The sequence below is a fragment of the Oncorhynchus keta genome, chromosome 30, assembly GCF_023373465.1.
Source record: "Oncorhynchus keta strain PuntledgeMale-10-30-2019 chromosome 30, Oket_V2, whole genome shotgun sequence".
Lineage (NCBI taxonomy): Eukaryota > Metazoa > Chordata > Actinopteri > Salmoniformes > Salmonidae > Oncorhynchus > Oncorhynchus keta.
Genome location: NC_068450.1, coordinates 11,429,437 through 11,443,646, shown reverse-complemented (window position 1 = coordinate 11,443,646; position 14,210 = coordinate 11,429,437). Strand labels below are relative to the sequence as shown.

The 14,210-nt window shown below is 45.3% G+C and overlaps 1 protein-coding gene across 50 annotated transcripts in view; it reads left to right on the top strand.

Annotated features, from left to right (window-relative positions):
* Positions 1-14,210, top strand: part of LOC118373942 (glucocorticoid receptor) — a 73,998-nt gene that overhangs the window by 53,796 nt on the left and 5,992 nt on the right. For 49 of the 50 annotated variants that reach the window (XM_052487607.1, XM_052487596.1, XM_052487589.1 and 46 more), the window contains exons 4-9: positions 1,106-1,284; positions 2,405-2,521; positions 5,880-6,161; positions 6,276-6,420; positions 7,767-7,897; positions 9,454-9,611. In XM_052487607.1, the coding sequence (XP_052343567.1) occupies positions 1,106-1,284; positions 2,405-2,521; positions 5,880-6,161; positions 6,276-6,420; positions 7,767-7,897; positions 9,454-9,611 (1,012 nt within the window). The remainder of the gene's footprint in view (positions 1-1,105; positions 1,285-2,404; positions 2,522-5,879; positions 6,162-6,275; positions 6,421-7,766; positions 7,898-9,453; positions 9,612-14,210) is intronic. The other variant, XM_052487613.1, reaches the window with a different exon arrangement.

Here is a 14,210-nt window from a genome sequence, read left to right as displayed (position 1 = left end):
AAGGAAACTCAACCAAAATAAATGTAATGGATCTTATGCAAATATTCTGGTCAACTGGCCAAAATGGAGACCGAAGTGTTTGGTGTTTTGGTAACCAGACCAACAGGACAAAATGTAGGAAATGTAACAACAGAAGTGCCAAAGTGTATGTTTAGCTCACATGATGTTGTTTGTCAAATAAAATAACCCCAGGCATGTTGTGTGAAACTGTAGAAGGTAATATTTTCAAGAGCAGATGGAATGTGTTGAGTTCCCCTGTTGTTACTGTGTTCCAGCTCACAGAAAGGGTGAGGGCCACATGCTTCTGTGTGAGCTGTGACATAGTTTGAGAGTGTTTGCTCTGTCTCTGTGGGAATAGTGTCGGTATGTTTTCAGAATCCCAGAAGCATCATCATACTTGTTGCCAAGTTATTATTTTGTATTCGTTCAGAAAATTGCACTTGTTACTGACTCTAAACCCTCCTTCCTCTTCCCTGCTCTCCTCTCTTCCCTGCTCTCCTCTCTTCCCTGCTCTCCTCTCTTCCCTGCTCTCCTCTCTTCCCTGCTCTCCTCTCTTCCCTGCTCTCCTCTCTTCCCTGCTCTCCTCTCTTCCCTGCTCTCCTCTCTTCCCTGCTCTCCTCTCTTCCTTGCTCTCCTCTCTTCCCTGCTCTCCTCTCTTCCCTGCTCTCCTCTCTTCCTTGCTCTCCTCTCTTCCCTGCTCTCCTCTCTTCCCTGCTCTCCTCTCTGCCCTGCTCTCCTCTCTGCCCTGCTCTCCTCTCTTCCCTGCTCTCCTCTCTTCCCTGCTCTCCTCTCTTCCCTGCTCTCCTCTCTGCCCTGCTCTCCTCTCTGCCCTGCTCTCCTCTCTGCCCTGCTCTCCTCTCTGCCCTGCTCTCCTCTCTTCCCTGCTCTCCTCTCTTCCCTGCTCTCCTCTCTTCCTTGCTCTCCTCTCTTCCTTGCTCTCCTCTCTTCCTTGCTCTCCTCTCTTCCTTGCTCTCCTCTCTTCCCTGCTCTCCTCTCTTCCCTGCTCTCCTCTCTTCCCTGCTCTCCTCTCTTCCCTGCTCTCCTCTCTTCATTGCTCTCCTCTCTTCCCTGCTCTCCTCTCTTCCCTGCTCTCCTCTCAATGTAGTTCTACTTCCAGGCAAGGTGGTGGCGCTGCGTCGTGTACAACCCAGGGCAAGGCCGGGACCGCCCATAAGATCTGTCTGGTGTGTTCAGATGAGGCGTCCGGCTGTCACTACGGGGTGCTCACCTGCGGAAGCTGCAAGGTGTTCTTCAAGAGAGCCGTGGAAGGTACGGTGGCAAGGGGTGAGATGGTAGGACAATTGCTATGGTCTGGTCCCAGATCTGTTTTTACTATTTTGCCAAGGGGTGAGATGCTAGGACAATTACTATAGTCTGGTCCCAGATCTGTTTTTACTATCTTGCAAGTCGGCAGAAACGGATCTGGGACTGGGCTACCACTGATGATGTGTGGTGTATATATCATGATATTTTCCTGTGGTACTGTGGCAAGGAGTGTGACACCTTGTACTGTGGCGGCATGGAATGATGTTTGGTTTACGGTAGATACTGGCAAGGTAGGATGGCAAGGAGTGAGATGGTAAGACACCTTGTACTGTGGCGGCATGGAATGATGTTTGGTTTACGGTAGATACTGGCAAGGAGTAAGATGGTAGAACAACTGGTGCTACTGGTACTGTTGCACAGCTGGTGACATGGAATGATGTTTGGTTTACGGTAGATACTGGCAAGGTAGGATGGCAAGGAGTGAGATGGTAAGACACCTTGTACTGTGGCGGCATGGAATGATGTTTGGTTTACGGTAGATACTGGCAAGGAGTAAGATGGTAGAACAACTGGTGCTACTGGTACTGTTGCCCAGCTGGTGACATGCAATGATGTTTGGTTTACGGTAGATACTGGCAAGGAGTAAGATGGTAGAACAACTGGTGCTACTGGTACTGTTGCCCAGCTGGTGACATGGAATGATGTTTGGTTTACGGTAGATACTGGCAAGGAGTAAGATGGTAGAACAACTGGTGCTACTGGTACTGTTGCCCAGCTGGTGACATGCAATGATGTTTGGTTTACGGTAGATACTGGCAAGGAGTAAGATGGTAGAACAACTGGTGCTACTGGTACTGTTGCCCAGCTGGTGACATGCAATGATGTTTGGTTTACGGTAGATACTGGCAAGGAGTAAGATGGTAGAACAACTGGTGCTACTGGTACTGTTGCCCAGCTGGTGACATGCAATGATGTACGGTAGGCATACCGTGAATGGTACTCGTCTGTGCCTTTTCGAATGAAGACACTGCAGACATTTGATTTGCAAGTTGGGGGCTTTCTGATCCAGTGTGATGCAAGAAGAAAGAGGTACTTTATTCAATTGTTTTGCCATTCAAATTCTCTTCTCGTGTTTCAGGGCAACACAACTACCTGTGTGCTGGGAGGAAGGACTGCATCATCGATAAGATCAGAAGGAAGAACTGTCCAGCCTGCCGCTTCCGCAAGTGTCTCATGGCAGGGATGAACCTGGAAGGTAAACTATGTTACCTTGTTTTATTGTCTCATGGCAGGGATGAACCTGGGAGGTACACTCTTTTACCTTGTTTTATTGTCTCATGGCAGGGATGAACCTGGAAGGTACACTCTTTTACCTTGTTTTATTGTCTCATGGCAGGGATGAACCTGGAAGGTACACTCTTTTACCTTGTTTTATTGTCTCATGGCAGGGATGAACCTGGAAGGTAAACTATGTTACCTTGTTTTATTGTCTCATGGCAGGGATGAACCTGGGAGGTACACTCTTTTACCTTGTTTTATTGTCTCATGGCAGGGATGAACCTGGGAGGTACACTCTTTTACCTTGTTTTATTGTCTCATGGCAGGGATGAACCTGGAAGGTACACTCTTTTACCTTGTTTTATTGTCTCATGGCAGGGATGAACCTGGAAGGTACACTCTTTTACCTTGTTTTATTGTCTCATGGCAGGGATGAACCTGGGAGGTACACTCTTTTACCTTGTTTTATTGTCTCATGGCAGGGATGAACCTGGGAGGTACACTCTTTTACCTTGTTTTATTGTCTCATGGCAGGGATGAACCTGGAAGGTACACTCTTTTATCTTGTTTTATTGTCTCATGGCAGGGATGAACCTGGGAGGTACACTCTTTTACCTTGTTTTATTGTCTCATGGCAGGGATGAACCTGGGAGGTACACTCTTTTACCTTGTTTTATTGTCTCATGGCAGGGATGAACCTGGAAGGTACACTCTTTTATCTTGTTTTATTGTCTCATGGCAGGGATGAACCTGGGAGGTACACTCTTTTACCTTGTTTTATTGTCTCATGGCAGGGATGAACCTGGAAGGTACACTCTTTTACCTTGTTTTATTGTCTCATGGCAGGGATGAACCTGGAAGGTAAACTATGTTACCTTGTTTTATTGTCTCATGGCAGGGATGAACCTGGGAGGTACACTCTTTTACCTTGTTTTATTGTCTCATGGCAGGGATGAACCTGGGAGGTACACTCTTTTACCTTGTTTTATTGTCTCATGGCAGGGATGAACCTGGAAGGTACACTCTTACCTTGTTTTATTGTCTCATGGCAGGGATGAACCTGGAAGGTACACTCTTTTACCTTGTTTTATTGTCTCATGGCAGGGATGAACCTGGAAGGTACACTCTTTTACCTTGTTTTATTGTCTCATGGCAGGGATGAACCTGGAAGGTACACTCTTTTACCTTGTTTTATTGTCTCATGGCAGGGATGAACCTGGAAGGTACACTCTTTTACCTTGTTTTATTGTCTCATGGCAGGGATGAACCTGGGAGGTACACTCTTTTACCTTGTTTTATTGTCTCATGGCAGGGATGAACCTGGGAGGTACACTCTTTTACCTTGTTTTATTGTCTCATGGCAGGGATGAACCTGGAAGGTACACTCTTTTATCTTGTTTTATTGTCTCATGGCAGGGATGAACCTGGGAGGTACACTCTTTTACCTTGTTTTATTGTCTCATGGCAGAGATGAACCTGGAAGGTACACTCTTTTATCTTGTTTTATTGTCTCATGGCAGGGATGAACCTGGGAGGTACACTCTTTTACCTTGTTTTATTGTCTCATGGCAGAGATGAACCTGGAAGGTACACTCTTTTATCTTGTTTTATTGTCTCATGGCAGGGATGAACCTGGGAGGTACACTCTTTTACCTTGTTTTATTGTCTCATGGCAGGGATGAACCTGGAAGGTCAACTCTTTAACCTTGTTTTATTTTACAGATTCTATATTTGATTTAATGTAAATTGGTGTACAGCTCCATCTATGACTACAAGGTACTACAACCTCAAGTACCAGACACAAGTAGATACAGTGCCTTCAGAAAGTATTCAGACCCCTTGACTTTTTCCATATTTTGTTACGTAACGGCCTTATTCTAAAATGGAATAAATAAATAAAAATTCTCAGCAATCTACACCAATGCCCCATAATGACATCACAATACCCCATAATGACATCACAATACCCCATAATGACAAAGCATGAGGTCAAAGGAATTGTCCGTAGAACTCCAAGACAGGATTGTGTCGAGGTACAGATCTGGGGAAGAGTACCAAAAACTTCCTGCAGCATTGAAGGTCCCCAAGAACACAGTGGTCTCCATTTTTAAATGGAAGAAGTTTGGAACCACCAAGACTCTTCCTAGAACTGGTCGCCCGCCCAAACTGAACAATCGAGGGAGAAGGGCCTTGGTCAGGGAGGTGACCAAGAACCCGATGGTCACACTGACAGAGCTCTAGAGTTCCTCTGTGGAGATGGTAGAACCTTCTAGAAGGACAACTATCTCTGCAGCACTCCACCAATCAGGCCTTTATGGTAGAGTGGCCAGACAGAAGCCACTCCTCGGTAAAAGGCACATGACAGCACGCTTGGAGTTTTCCAAAAGGCACCTAAAGACTCTCAGACCATTAAAAACAAGATTCTCTGGTCTGATGAAACCAAGATTGAACTCTTTGGCCTGAATGCCAAGTGTCATGTCTGGAGGAAATCTGGCACCATCCCTACGGTGAAGCATGGTGGTTGCAGCATCACGCTGTGGGAATGTTTTTCAGCTGCAGTTACTGGGATACTAGTCAGGATTGAGGGAAAAGAGAGATCCTTGATAAAAACCTGCTCCAGAGCGCTTAGGACCTCAGACTGGGGTGAAGGTTCACCTTCCAACCTGTCAACGACCCTAAGCACACAGCCAAGACAAGTCTCTGAATGTCCCTGAGTGGCCCAGCCAGAGCCCGGACTTGGAACCAGATGGAGCATCTCTGGAGAGACCTAAAAATAGCTGTGCAGCAAAGCTCCCCATCCAACCTGACAGAGCTTGAAAGAATCTGCAGAGAAGAATGGAAGACACACCCCAAATACAGGTGTGCCAAGCTTGTAGCGTCATACCCAAGAAGACTTGAGGCTGAAATTGCTGCCAAAGGTGCTTCAACAAAGTACTGAGTAAAGGGATTAGTGTCCCGGTCCTTAAAAGTGGCAGCTTTAGCCTTTAGTGTGAATGTTGCCTGTAATCCATGGCTTCTGGTTGGGGTATGTACGTACTGTCACTGTGGGGACAATGTCATCCAGACACTTATTAAAGGGAATGGGAACACTTTAGGAAGTTATGTACATGTGATATTTCAGTAACAATAATTTCAGAAAAACAGTTTTTGCTTTGACATTATGGGGTATTGTGTGTAGATTAATGGGGGGGGACACACGATTTAATCATTTTTAGAAAAGGTCAAGGGGTCTGAATACTCTCCGAAGGTACTGTATGTTAGTTTAACTGGTTTTTGATATCATGGTCAGTCAATATACCTCCTCTCTCCCTCCCTTCCTCTCTCCTTCACTACAGCTCGTAAAACCAAGAAGCTGAACCGTTTAAAGGGGGTGCAGCAGCCCACCATGGCCGAGCTGACCCCCCGTCCGCTCCCAGAGGCCAGGTCGCTGGTCCCCAAGTCCATGCCCCAGCTCACCCCCACCATGCTGTCTCTACTAAAGGCCATCGAGCCAGACACCATCTACTCTGGCTACGACGGCACCCTGCCAGACACCTCCACCCGCATCATGACCACCCTCAACAGGCTGGGGGGACGACAGGTGGTATCAGCCGTCAAGTGGGCCAAGTCTTTGCCAGGTACTACTATTTCTAAGAGACATGGTTGGAAACCTACCATAGACAGCAGTACTTCAGTATCATCAGAGAAATGGAACCTTTAGTAATTTAGTGTTCTGTTATCTTCCCCTGCAGGGTTCCGGAACCTTCACCTGGACGACCAGATGACTCTGCTGCAGTGTTCCTGGTTGTTCCTCATGTCCTTCGGCCTGGGCTGGAGGTCCTACCAACAGTGTGACGGGAACATGCTCTGCTTCGCTCCAGACCTCGTCATCAACCAGTATGTCTATTTATCTGTCAGCCTAAGTCTTTGTCTGTCTGCATGTCTCTCTCTCTCCTCATCAGGGACCTTATGAAGCTGCCCTACATAGCAGACCAGTGTGACGTCATCACTAACATGTCTCTCTCTCTCCTCATCAGGGACCGTATGAAGCTGCCCTACATAGCAGACCAGTGTGACGTCATCACTAACATGTCTCTCTCTCTCCTCATCAGGGACCGTATGAAGCTGCCCTACATGGCAGACCAGTGTGATGTCATCACTAACATGTCTCTCTCTCTCCTCATCAGGGACCGTATGAAGCTACCCTACATGGCAGACCAGTGTGACGTCATCACTAACATGTCTCTCTCTCTCCTCATCAGGGACCTTATGAAGCTGCCCTACATAGCAGACCAGTGTGACGTCATCACTAACATGTCTCTCTCTCTCCTCATCAGGGACCGTATGAAGCTGCCCTACATGGCAGACCAGTGTGATGTCATCACTAACATGTCTCTCTCTCTCCTCATCAGGGACCGTATGAAGCTACCCTACATGGCAGACCAGTGTGACGTCATCACTAACATGTCTCTCTCTCTCCTCATCAGGGACCTTATGAAGCTGCCCTACATAGCAGACCAGTGTGACGTCATCACTAACATACCTGTCTCTCTCTCTCTCTCTCTCTCATCAGGGACCGTATGAAGCTGCCCTACATGGCAGACCAGTGTGATGTCATCACTAACATGTCTCTCTCTCTCCTCATCAGGGACCGTATGAAGCTGCCCTACATGGCAGACCAGTGTGATGTCATCACTAACATGTCTCTCTCTCTCCTCATCAGGGACCGTATGAAGCTGCCCTACATGGCAGACCAGTGTGACGTCATCACTAACATGTCTCTCTCTCTCCTCATCAGGGACCGTATGAAGCTGCCCTACATGGCAGACCAGTGTGATGTCATCACTAACATGTCTCTCTCTCTCTCATCGGGGACCTTATGAAGCTGCCCTACATGGCAGACCAGTGTGACGTCATCACTAACATGTCTCTCTCTCTCCTCATCAGGGACCGTATGAAGCTGCCCTACATGGCAGACCAGTGTGACGTCATCACTAACATGTCTCTCTCTCTCCTCATCAGGGACCGTATGAAGCTGCCCTACATGGCAGACCAGTGTGATGTCATCACTAACATGTCTCTCTCTCTCCTCATCAGGGACCGTATGAAGCTGCCCTACATGGCAGACCAGTGTGATATCATCACTAACATGTCTCTCTCTCTCCTCATCAGGGACCGTATGAAGCTGCCCTACATGGCAGACCAGTGTGATGTCATCACTAACATCTCTCTCTCCTCATCAGGGACCGTATGAAGCTGCCCTACATGGCAGACCAGTGTGAACAGATGTTGAAGATCTCCAGTGAGTTTGTCAGACTGCAGGTGTCTCATGACGAGTATCTGTGTATGAAGGTTCTGCTGCTGCTCAGCACCGGTGAGTCTCAGCTCTGCTTTTCCTTTGACCTGTCCCACAGTCCATAACAATATGACAACCTATTTCCTGATTGATGGCTGTGTGTTCCTGGGTTTTGACTGTTATGTTTGTAATGTTGATCCTGCCATTGGGATGTTAAAGAAGGAACGTTTCCTATTTCATCTTATTGTATTTTCACTTTTCATGTTCAACATAACAGTGCATTCGGAAAGTATTCAGGCACCTTGACTTTTTCCACATTTTGTTTACGTTACAGCCTTGTTCTAAAATTGATTTTTTTTTTAAAATAAGTTTTATCCTCATCGATCTACACACAATACCTCATAATGACAAAGCAAAAACTATTTCATACATTTTAGAACAAGGCTGTAACGTAACAAAATGTGGAAAAAGACAAAAGGGTCTGAATACTTTCCTCAGGCACTGTATAATGGAAGGGGAACTGCATAGGCACTGTATAATGGAAGGGGAACTGCATAGGCACTGTATAATGGAAGGGGAACTGCATAGGCACTGTATAATGGAAGGGGAACTGCATAGGCACTGTATAATGGAAGGGGAACTGCATAGGCACTGTATAATGGAAGGGGAACTGAATAGGCACTGTATAATGGAAGGGGAACTGCATAGGCACTGTATAATGGAAGGGGAACTGCATAGGCACTGTATAATGGAAGGGGAACTGCATAGGCACTGTATAATGGAAGGGGAACTGCATAGGCACTGTATAATGGAAGGGGAACTGCATAGGCACTGTATAATGGAAGGGGAACTGCATAGGCACTGTATAATGGAAGGGGAACTGCATAGGCACTGTATAATGGAAGGGGAACTGCATAGGCACTGTATAATGGAAGGGGAACTGCATAGGCACTGTATAATGGAAGGGGAACTGCATAGGCACTGTATAATGGAAGGGGAACTGCATAGGCACTGTATAATGGAAGGGGAACTGCATAGGCACTGTATAATGGAAGGGGAACTGCATAGGCACTGTATAATGGAAGGGGAACTGCATAGGCACTGTATAATGGAAGGGGAACTGCATAGGCACTGTATAATGGAAGGGGAACTGCATAGGCACTGTATAATGGAAGGGGAACTGCATAGGCACTGTATAATGGAAGGGGAACTGCATAGGCACTGTATAATGGAAGGGGAACTGCATAGGCACTGTATAATGGAAGGGGAACTGCATAGGCACTGTATAATGGAAGGGGAACTGCATAGGCACTGTATAATGGAAGGGGAACTGCATAGGCACTGTATAATGGAAGGGGAACTGCATAGGCACTGTATAATGGAAGGGGAACTGCATAGGCACGACTTACTGGGCTGTTTCACACTTTTCCTGTTATGTTATTTTCCTGTTATGTTCATCTTCAGTGCCAAAGGCAAAAACACTCAGAGAGGTTGATGTATTATGGTGTGTGTGTGTGTGTGTGTGTGTGTGTGTGTGTGTGTGTGTGTGTGTGTGTGTGTGTGTGTGTGTGTGTGTGTGTGTGTGTGTGTGTGTGTGTGTGTGTGTGTGTGTGTGTGTGTGTGTGTCCGTCCAGTGCCAAAGGATGGTCTGAAGAGTCAGGCAGTGTTTGATGAGATCAGGATGTCCTACATCAAGGAGTTGGGGAAGGCCATCGTCAAGAGAGAGGAAAACTCCAGCCAGAACTGGCAACGCTTCTACCAGCTCACCAAGCTTCTTGACTCCATGCACGAGGTACACATTAGAATTCTTCACGGGTTCAACAGACTCAAAATCCTGAGATAAGACCCGGGATCGGGGCCTAAATTCCGATTTTTCCCATGGATATCAGTCGGGTCTGATATAATTGCCACGCGTCTCGAATCTGTGCATTTAAAATTGGTTTACCGTCTTGACCCGTACTCTGTTAATTTAATCTTTGTGAGGTGAAGAGAACGGTGCGATCTTGTTATCTGTGTCAGCCAACTGCAACTCAAAATGTATAGCTTATTTCCAGCTGAAACCAGTTCTGGCTGCTCACCTCACACGTGCCTGCTGCTGAGAGAGAGAGAGAGAGAGAGAGAGAGAGAGAGTGAAAGGAGCCCTGACCTAGACTATTGTTGATTGTGAAGATGCAGGTCTTTTACATTGAAGTAAAATGAAAGTTAGAGGACAAAAGAGGATCGTGAGAAGAAGCCGACGGGAGGGGGGCGTCCTCTGGGACAAGTTCTAATATTGTAGTGGACAAAGATTAGAAAAGCGTTTGTACTGCCAAATGGACTGTGTGCAACTCGCTATTCAGGTTTGAGGTTAACTTTTATTTATTATCATTTGTTTGTTATCATTATTGTATATCATTTTTGATTTGTTGAGACATTTTTGTTGGCTAAATTAAGTTCTAACGGTCTTTTTAAATGTTGTGCTTCGTATTTAGTTTGAGATGAAGGTTAAAACTAGGCCTGTTGTAAAATAAATAGCATTAGGCCATTATTGCTGTCATTTGTTCAGTAGGCCTACGGTATGCACTCACCTTTGTTGGGAATTGCTGCAATATAGGCCATTTCAAGGTTTTAAACCAGTTCATTAAATATGCAACAAGTGTTTTGTTTCATTCTGTTGAACCATTTTCTTTGGCCAAATTAGGTTCCAACTGTAATGTTGTGTTTACCACAATATAATACCATTCGTGGTCTTGAATGCACTGCACAACATGTAAATTCCTGTTGGACGCGGGAGAGCTCTTTTGTTGTTTTTGGAACATTTTCAAAGTCTATTGAAAACGTTTGGTTAGTAGCTAGCAAACTTTTTGAGTTTGGATCCCACATCAGTTGCTGGGATCGCTACTATTTGTCCAGTGATCCTGCCGACCAGTGGTGTCTCTCTATCACATGTAAAGGATATTTTAAATGAACAAAAAATAGGTTTACAAGCAGTTGTTACAACAACAAGAATATCACTTCAAGTGTTTTGTCCAAATACTGGTGGAGTCAACTAATAAAAGAATGGACCTGACCAGAGAGGTCCAGGACCTGAAGAACAGTTTGCTGTTCTCCTGGGGTCAGCTCGATGAGTTGAAACAGGAGATGACAGCCATCTGTAAATCGTTGAGAGAGGACATCAGTTCTGTAACAATGACAGAGAAAATCAGATTATCTCGAGGGACAAACGGGGCTGAATAACATGGTTGTGGACAGAATTGCTGGAAACCTGGACGGAGTCTGAGGAGAAACTGAAGATTGACGACAGGAAGATTTTAGGTGGAGAGCGCTCACAACACTGGCCAATAATGGTCAAGAGGTTCAAGGACAAGGTAGCTGTTCTGGAAAGAGCCAAGAACTTGAGAGGAACGTACATCTTCTTCAACAAGCTCTATCCTGAAGCTGTCGTCAATCTTCAATTTCTCCGAGACTCCGTCCAGGTTTCCAGCAATTCTGTCCACAACCATGTTATTCGGCCCTGTTTGTCCCTCGAGATAATCTGATTTCTCTGTCATTGTTAAGATCACCATGTGCAATGCCAAGCATCGGCTGGAGGGGTGTAAAGCTCGCCGCCACTGGACTCTGGAGCAGTGGAAACACGTTCTCTGGAGTCATGATTCACACTTCACTATCTGGCAATCCGATTGACGAATCTGTGTTTGGCAGATGCCAGGAGAACGCCCGCATGCATAGTGCCAACTGTAAAGTTTGGTGGAGGCGGAATAATGATCTGGGGCTGTTTTCATGGTTCGGGCTAGGCCCATTAGTTCCAGTGAAATGGAATCTTAACGCAATGACATTCTATACGATTCTGTGCTTCCAACTTTGTGGCAAAAGTTTGGGGAAGGCCCTTTCCTGTTTCAGCATGACAATGCCCCCATGCACAAAGTGAGGTCCATACAGACATGGTTTGTTGAGATCGGTGTCAAAGAACTTGTATTTCAAGGCCTACCTTCAAACTCAGTACCTCTTTCCTTGACATAATGGGGAAATCAAAAGAAATCAGCCAACACTTAAAAAAAAAGAATTGTAGACCAATTCTGGTTCATCCTTGGGAGGAATTTCCAAACACCTGAAGGTACCACGTTCATCTGTACAAACAATAGTACGCAAGTATAAACACCCTGGGACCACCCAGCCGTCATACCGCTGAGGAAAGAGACGCGTTCTGTCTCCTAGTGATGAATGTACTTTGGTGCGAAAAGTGCAAATCAATCCCAGAACAACAGCAAAGGACCTTGTGAAGATGCTGGAGGAAACAGTTACAAAAGTATCTATATCCACAGTAAAACAAGTCCTATATCGACATAACCTGAAAGGCCACTCAGCAAGAAAGAAGCCACTGCTCCAAAACCGCCATAAAAAAGCCAGGCTACGGTTTGCAACTGCACATGGGGACAAATATGAAAAAAAATAGATAACTGTTTGTCCATAATGACCATCGTTATGTTTGGCGGAAGAGGGGGATGCTTGCAAGCCGAAGAACACCATCCCAACCGTGAAGCACGGGGTGGTAGCATCATGTTGAGGGGGTGTTTTGCTGCAGGAGGGACTGGTGCACTTCACAAAATAGATGGCATCATGAGGGAGGGAAATTATGTGGATATATTGAAGCAACATCCCAAGACATCAGTCAGGAAGTTAAAGCTTGGTCGCAAATGGACAATGACGCCAAGCATACTTCCAAAGTTGTGGCAAAATGGCTTAAGGACAACAAAGTCAAGGTATTGGAGTGGCCATAACAAGGCCCTGACCTTAATCCTATCGAAAATTTGAGGGCCGAACTGAAAAAGCGTGTGCAAGCGAGGAGGCCTACAAACCTGACTCAGTTACATCAGCTCTGTCAGGAGGAATGGGCCAAAATTCACCCAACTTATTGTGAGAAGCTTGTGGAAGGCTCCCCAAAACGTTTGACCCAAGTTAATCAATTTAAAGGCAATGCTACCAAATACTAATTGAGTGCATGTGAACGTCTGACCCACTGGGAATGTGATGAAAGAAATAAAAGCTGAAATAAATCATTATCTCTACTATTATTCTGACATTTCACATTCGTGGTCTGGAGCTCAATGCTGTCTCCTGGTGGTCTGGAGCTCAATGCTGTCTCCTGGTGGTCTGGAGCTCAATGCTGTCTCCTGGTGGTCTGGAGCTCAATGCTGTCTCCTGGTGGTCTGGAGCTCAATGCTGTCTCCTGGTGGTCTGGAGCTCAATGCTGTCTCCTGGTGGTCTACAAATTTTGTCATGAGAAGCAGAGAACATTTAGCATTTTCTTGCAATTCTATACATTTTGCCATGTCTAAGGTGTATTTTGTGATATTTGAGTGACTCAAACATTACAACAAAATCTATGTACTAAAAAAACCTAGCTATAAAATGTTAGTTGACATGGGCTTTTTGATCTGGATATTTCGGACAATTTATAAATAGCTCTCTAAAGGTTTGCAATGACTGACATGATAAGAGGAACTGATGATGCACTACCCAGTTTAGAAACTGCATCTTGTGTATTCTACTATTACAACACACATGTGGCATACAGGTAGATATGGGATTCATGAATGAGTGGGTTAGGAACAATAATGATGACAACTTGCATATGTTGGGACAGGATGTTAACTTCTTAGGGGTCCTGCTAGCGGGACAACTTCCGGTGAAACTGGAGGGCGCGCAATTCAAATAAATAATCATAATAATTATGGATATTAAACATTTAGGTACATACAAGTGTCTTATATCGGCTGAAAGCTTAAACTCTTGTTAATCGACCCGCACTGTCCTATTTACAGTACCTATTACAGTGAAAACATGCCATGCGATTGTTTGAGGACGGGGTCCCACATCAAAATCATTTTCCACCGGCACAGGTTTCATAAATTCACATAACGATTAAATATTCACTTACTTTTTGAAAAACTTCCTCTGATTTGTCATCCAAAGGGTCCCAGCTATAACATGTAGTGTCGTTTTGTTAGATAAAATCCTTCTTTATATCCCAAAAAGTCAGTTTAGTTGGCGCCATCGATTTGAGTAAACCACTCGTTCAACATGCAGAGAAAGGAATATGAAAATCTTCCCCTAACCTTTGTTTCAACAAATCAAAATAAGTTTCTATTTACTCCTCAGATACCCTCAAATGTCATCAAACTATAATATTTCTTACAGAAAGAAGTATGTTCAATAGGAAACTGATTTTAGCAGGTGCGTCCTGTATTGATGGCACGCCCGAACACACATTTCCAAGACTGTGTCCCTGTACTAAAACTGATATTTCTTATTCGTTTTGGAAGTTACAAGCCTTGAAACCTTGATCATAGACTGCTGACACCCTGTGGAAGCCATAGGAATTACAGCTAGAATTCAGTTTGCCCCTATACTT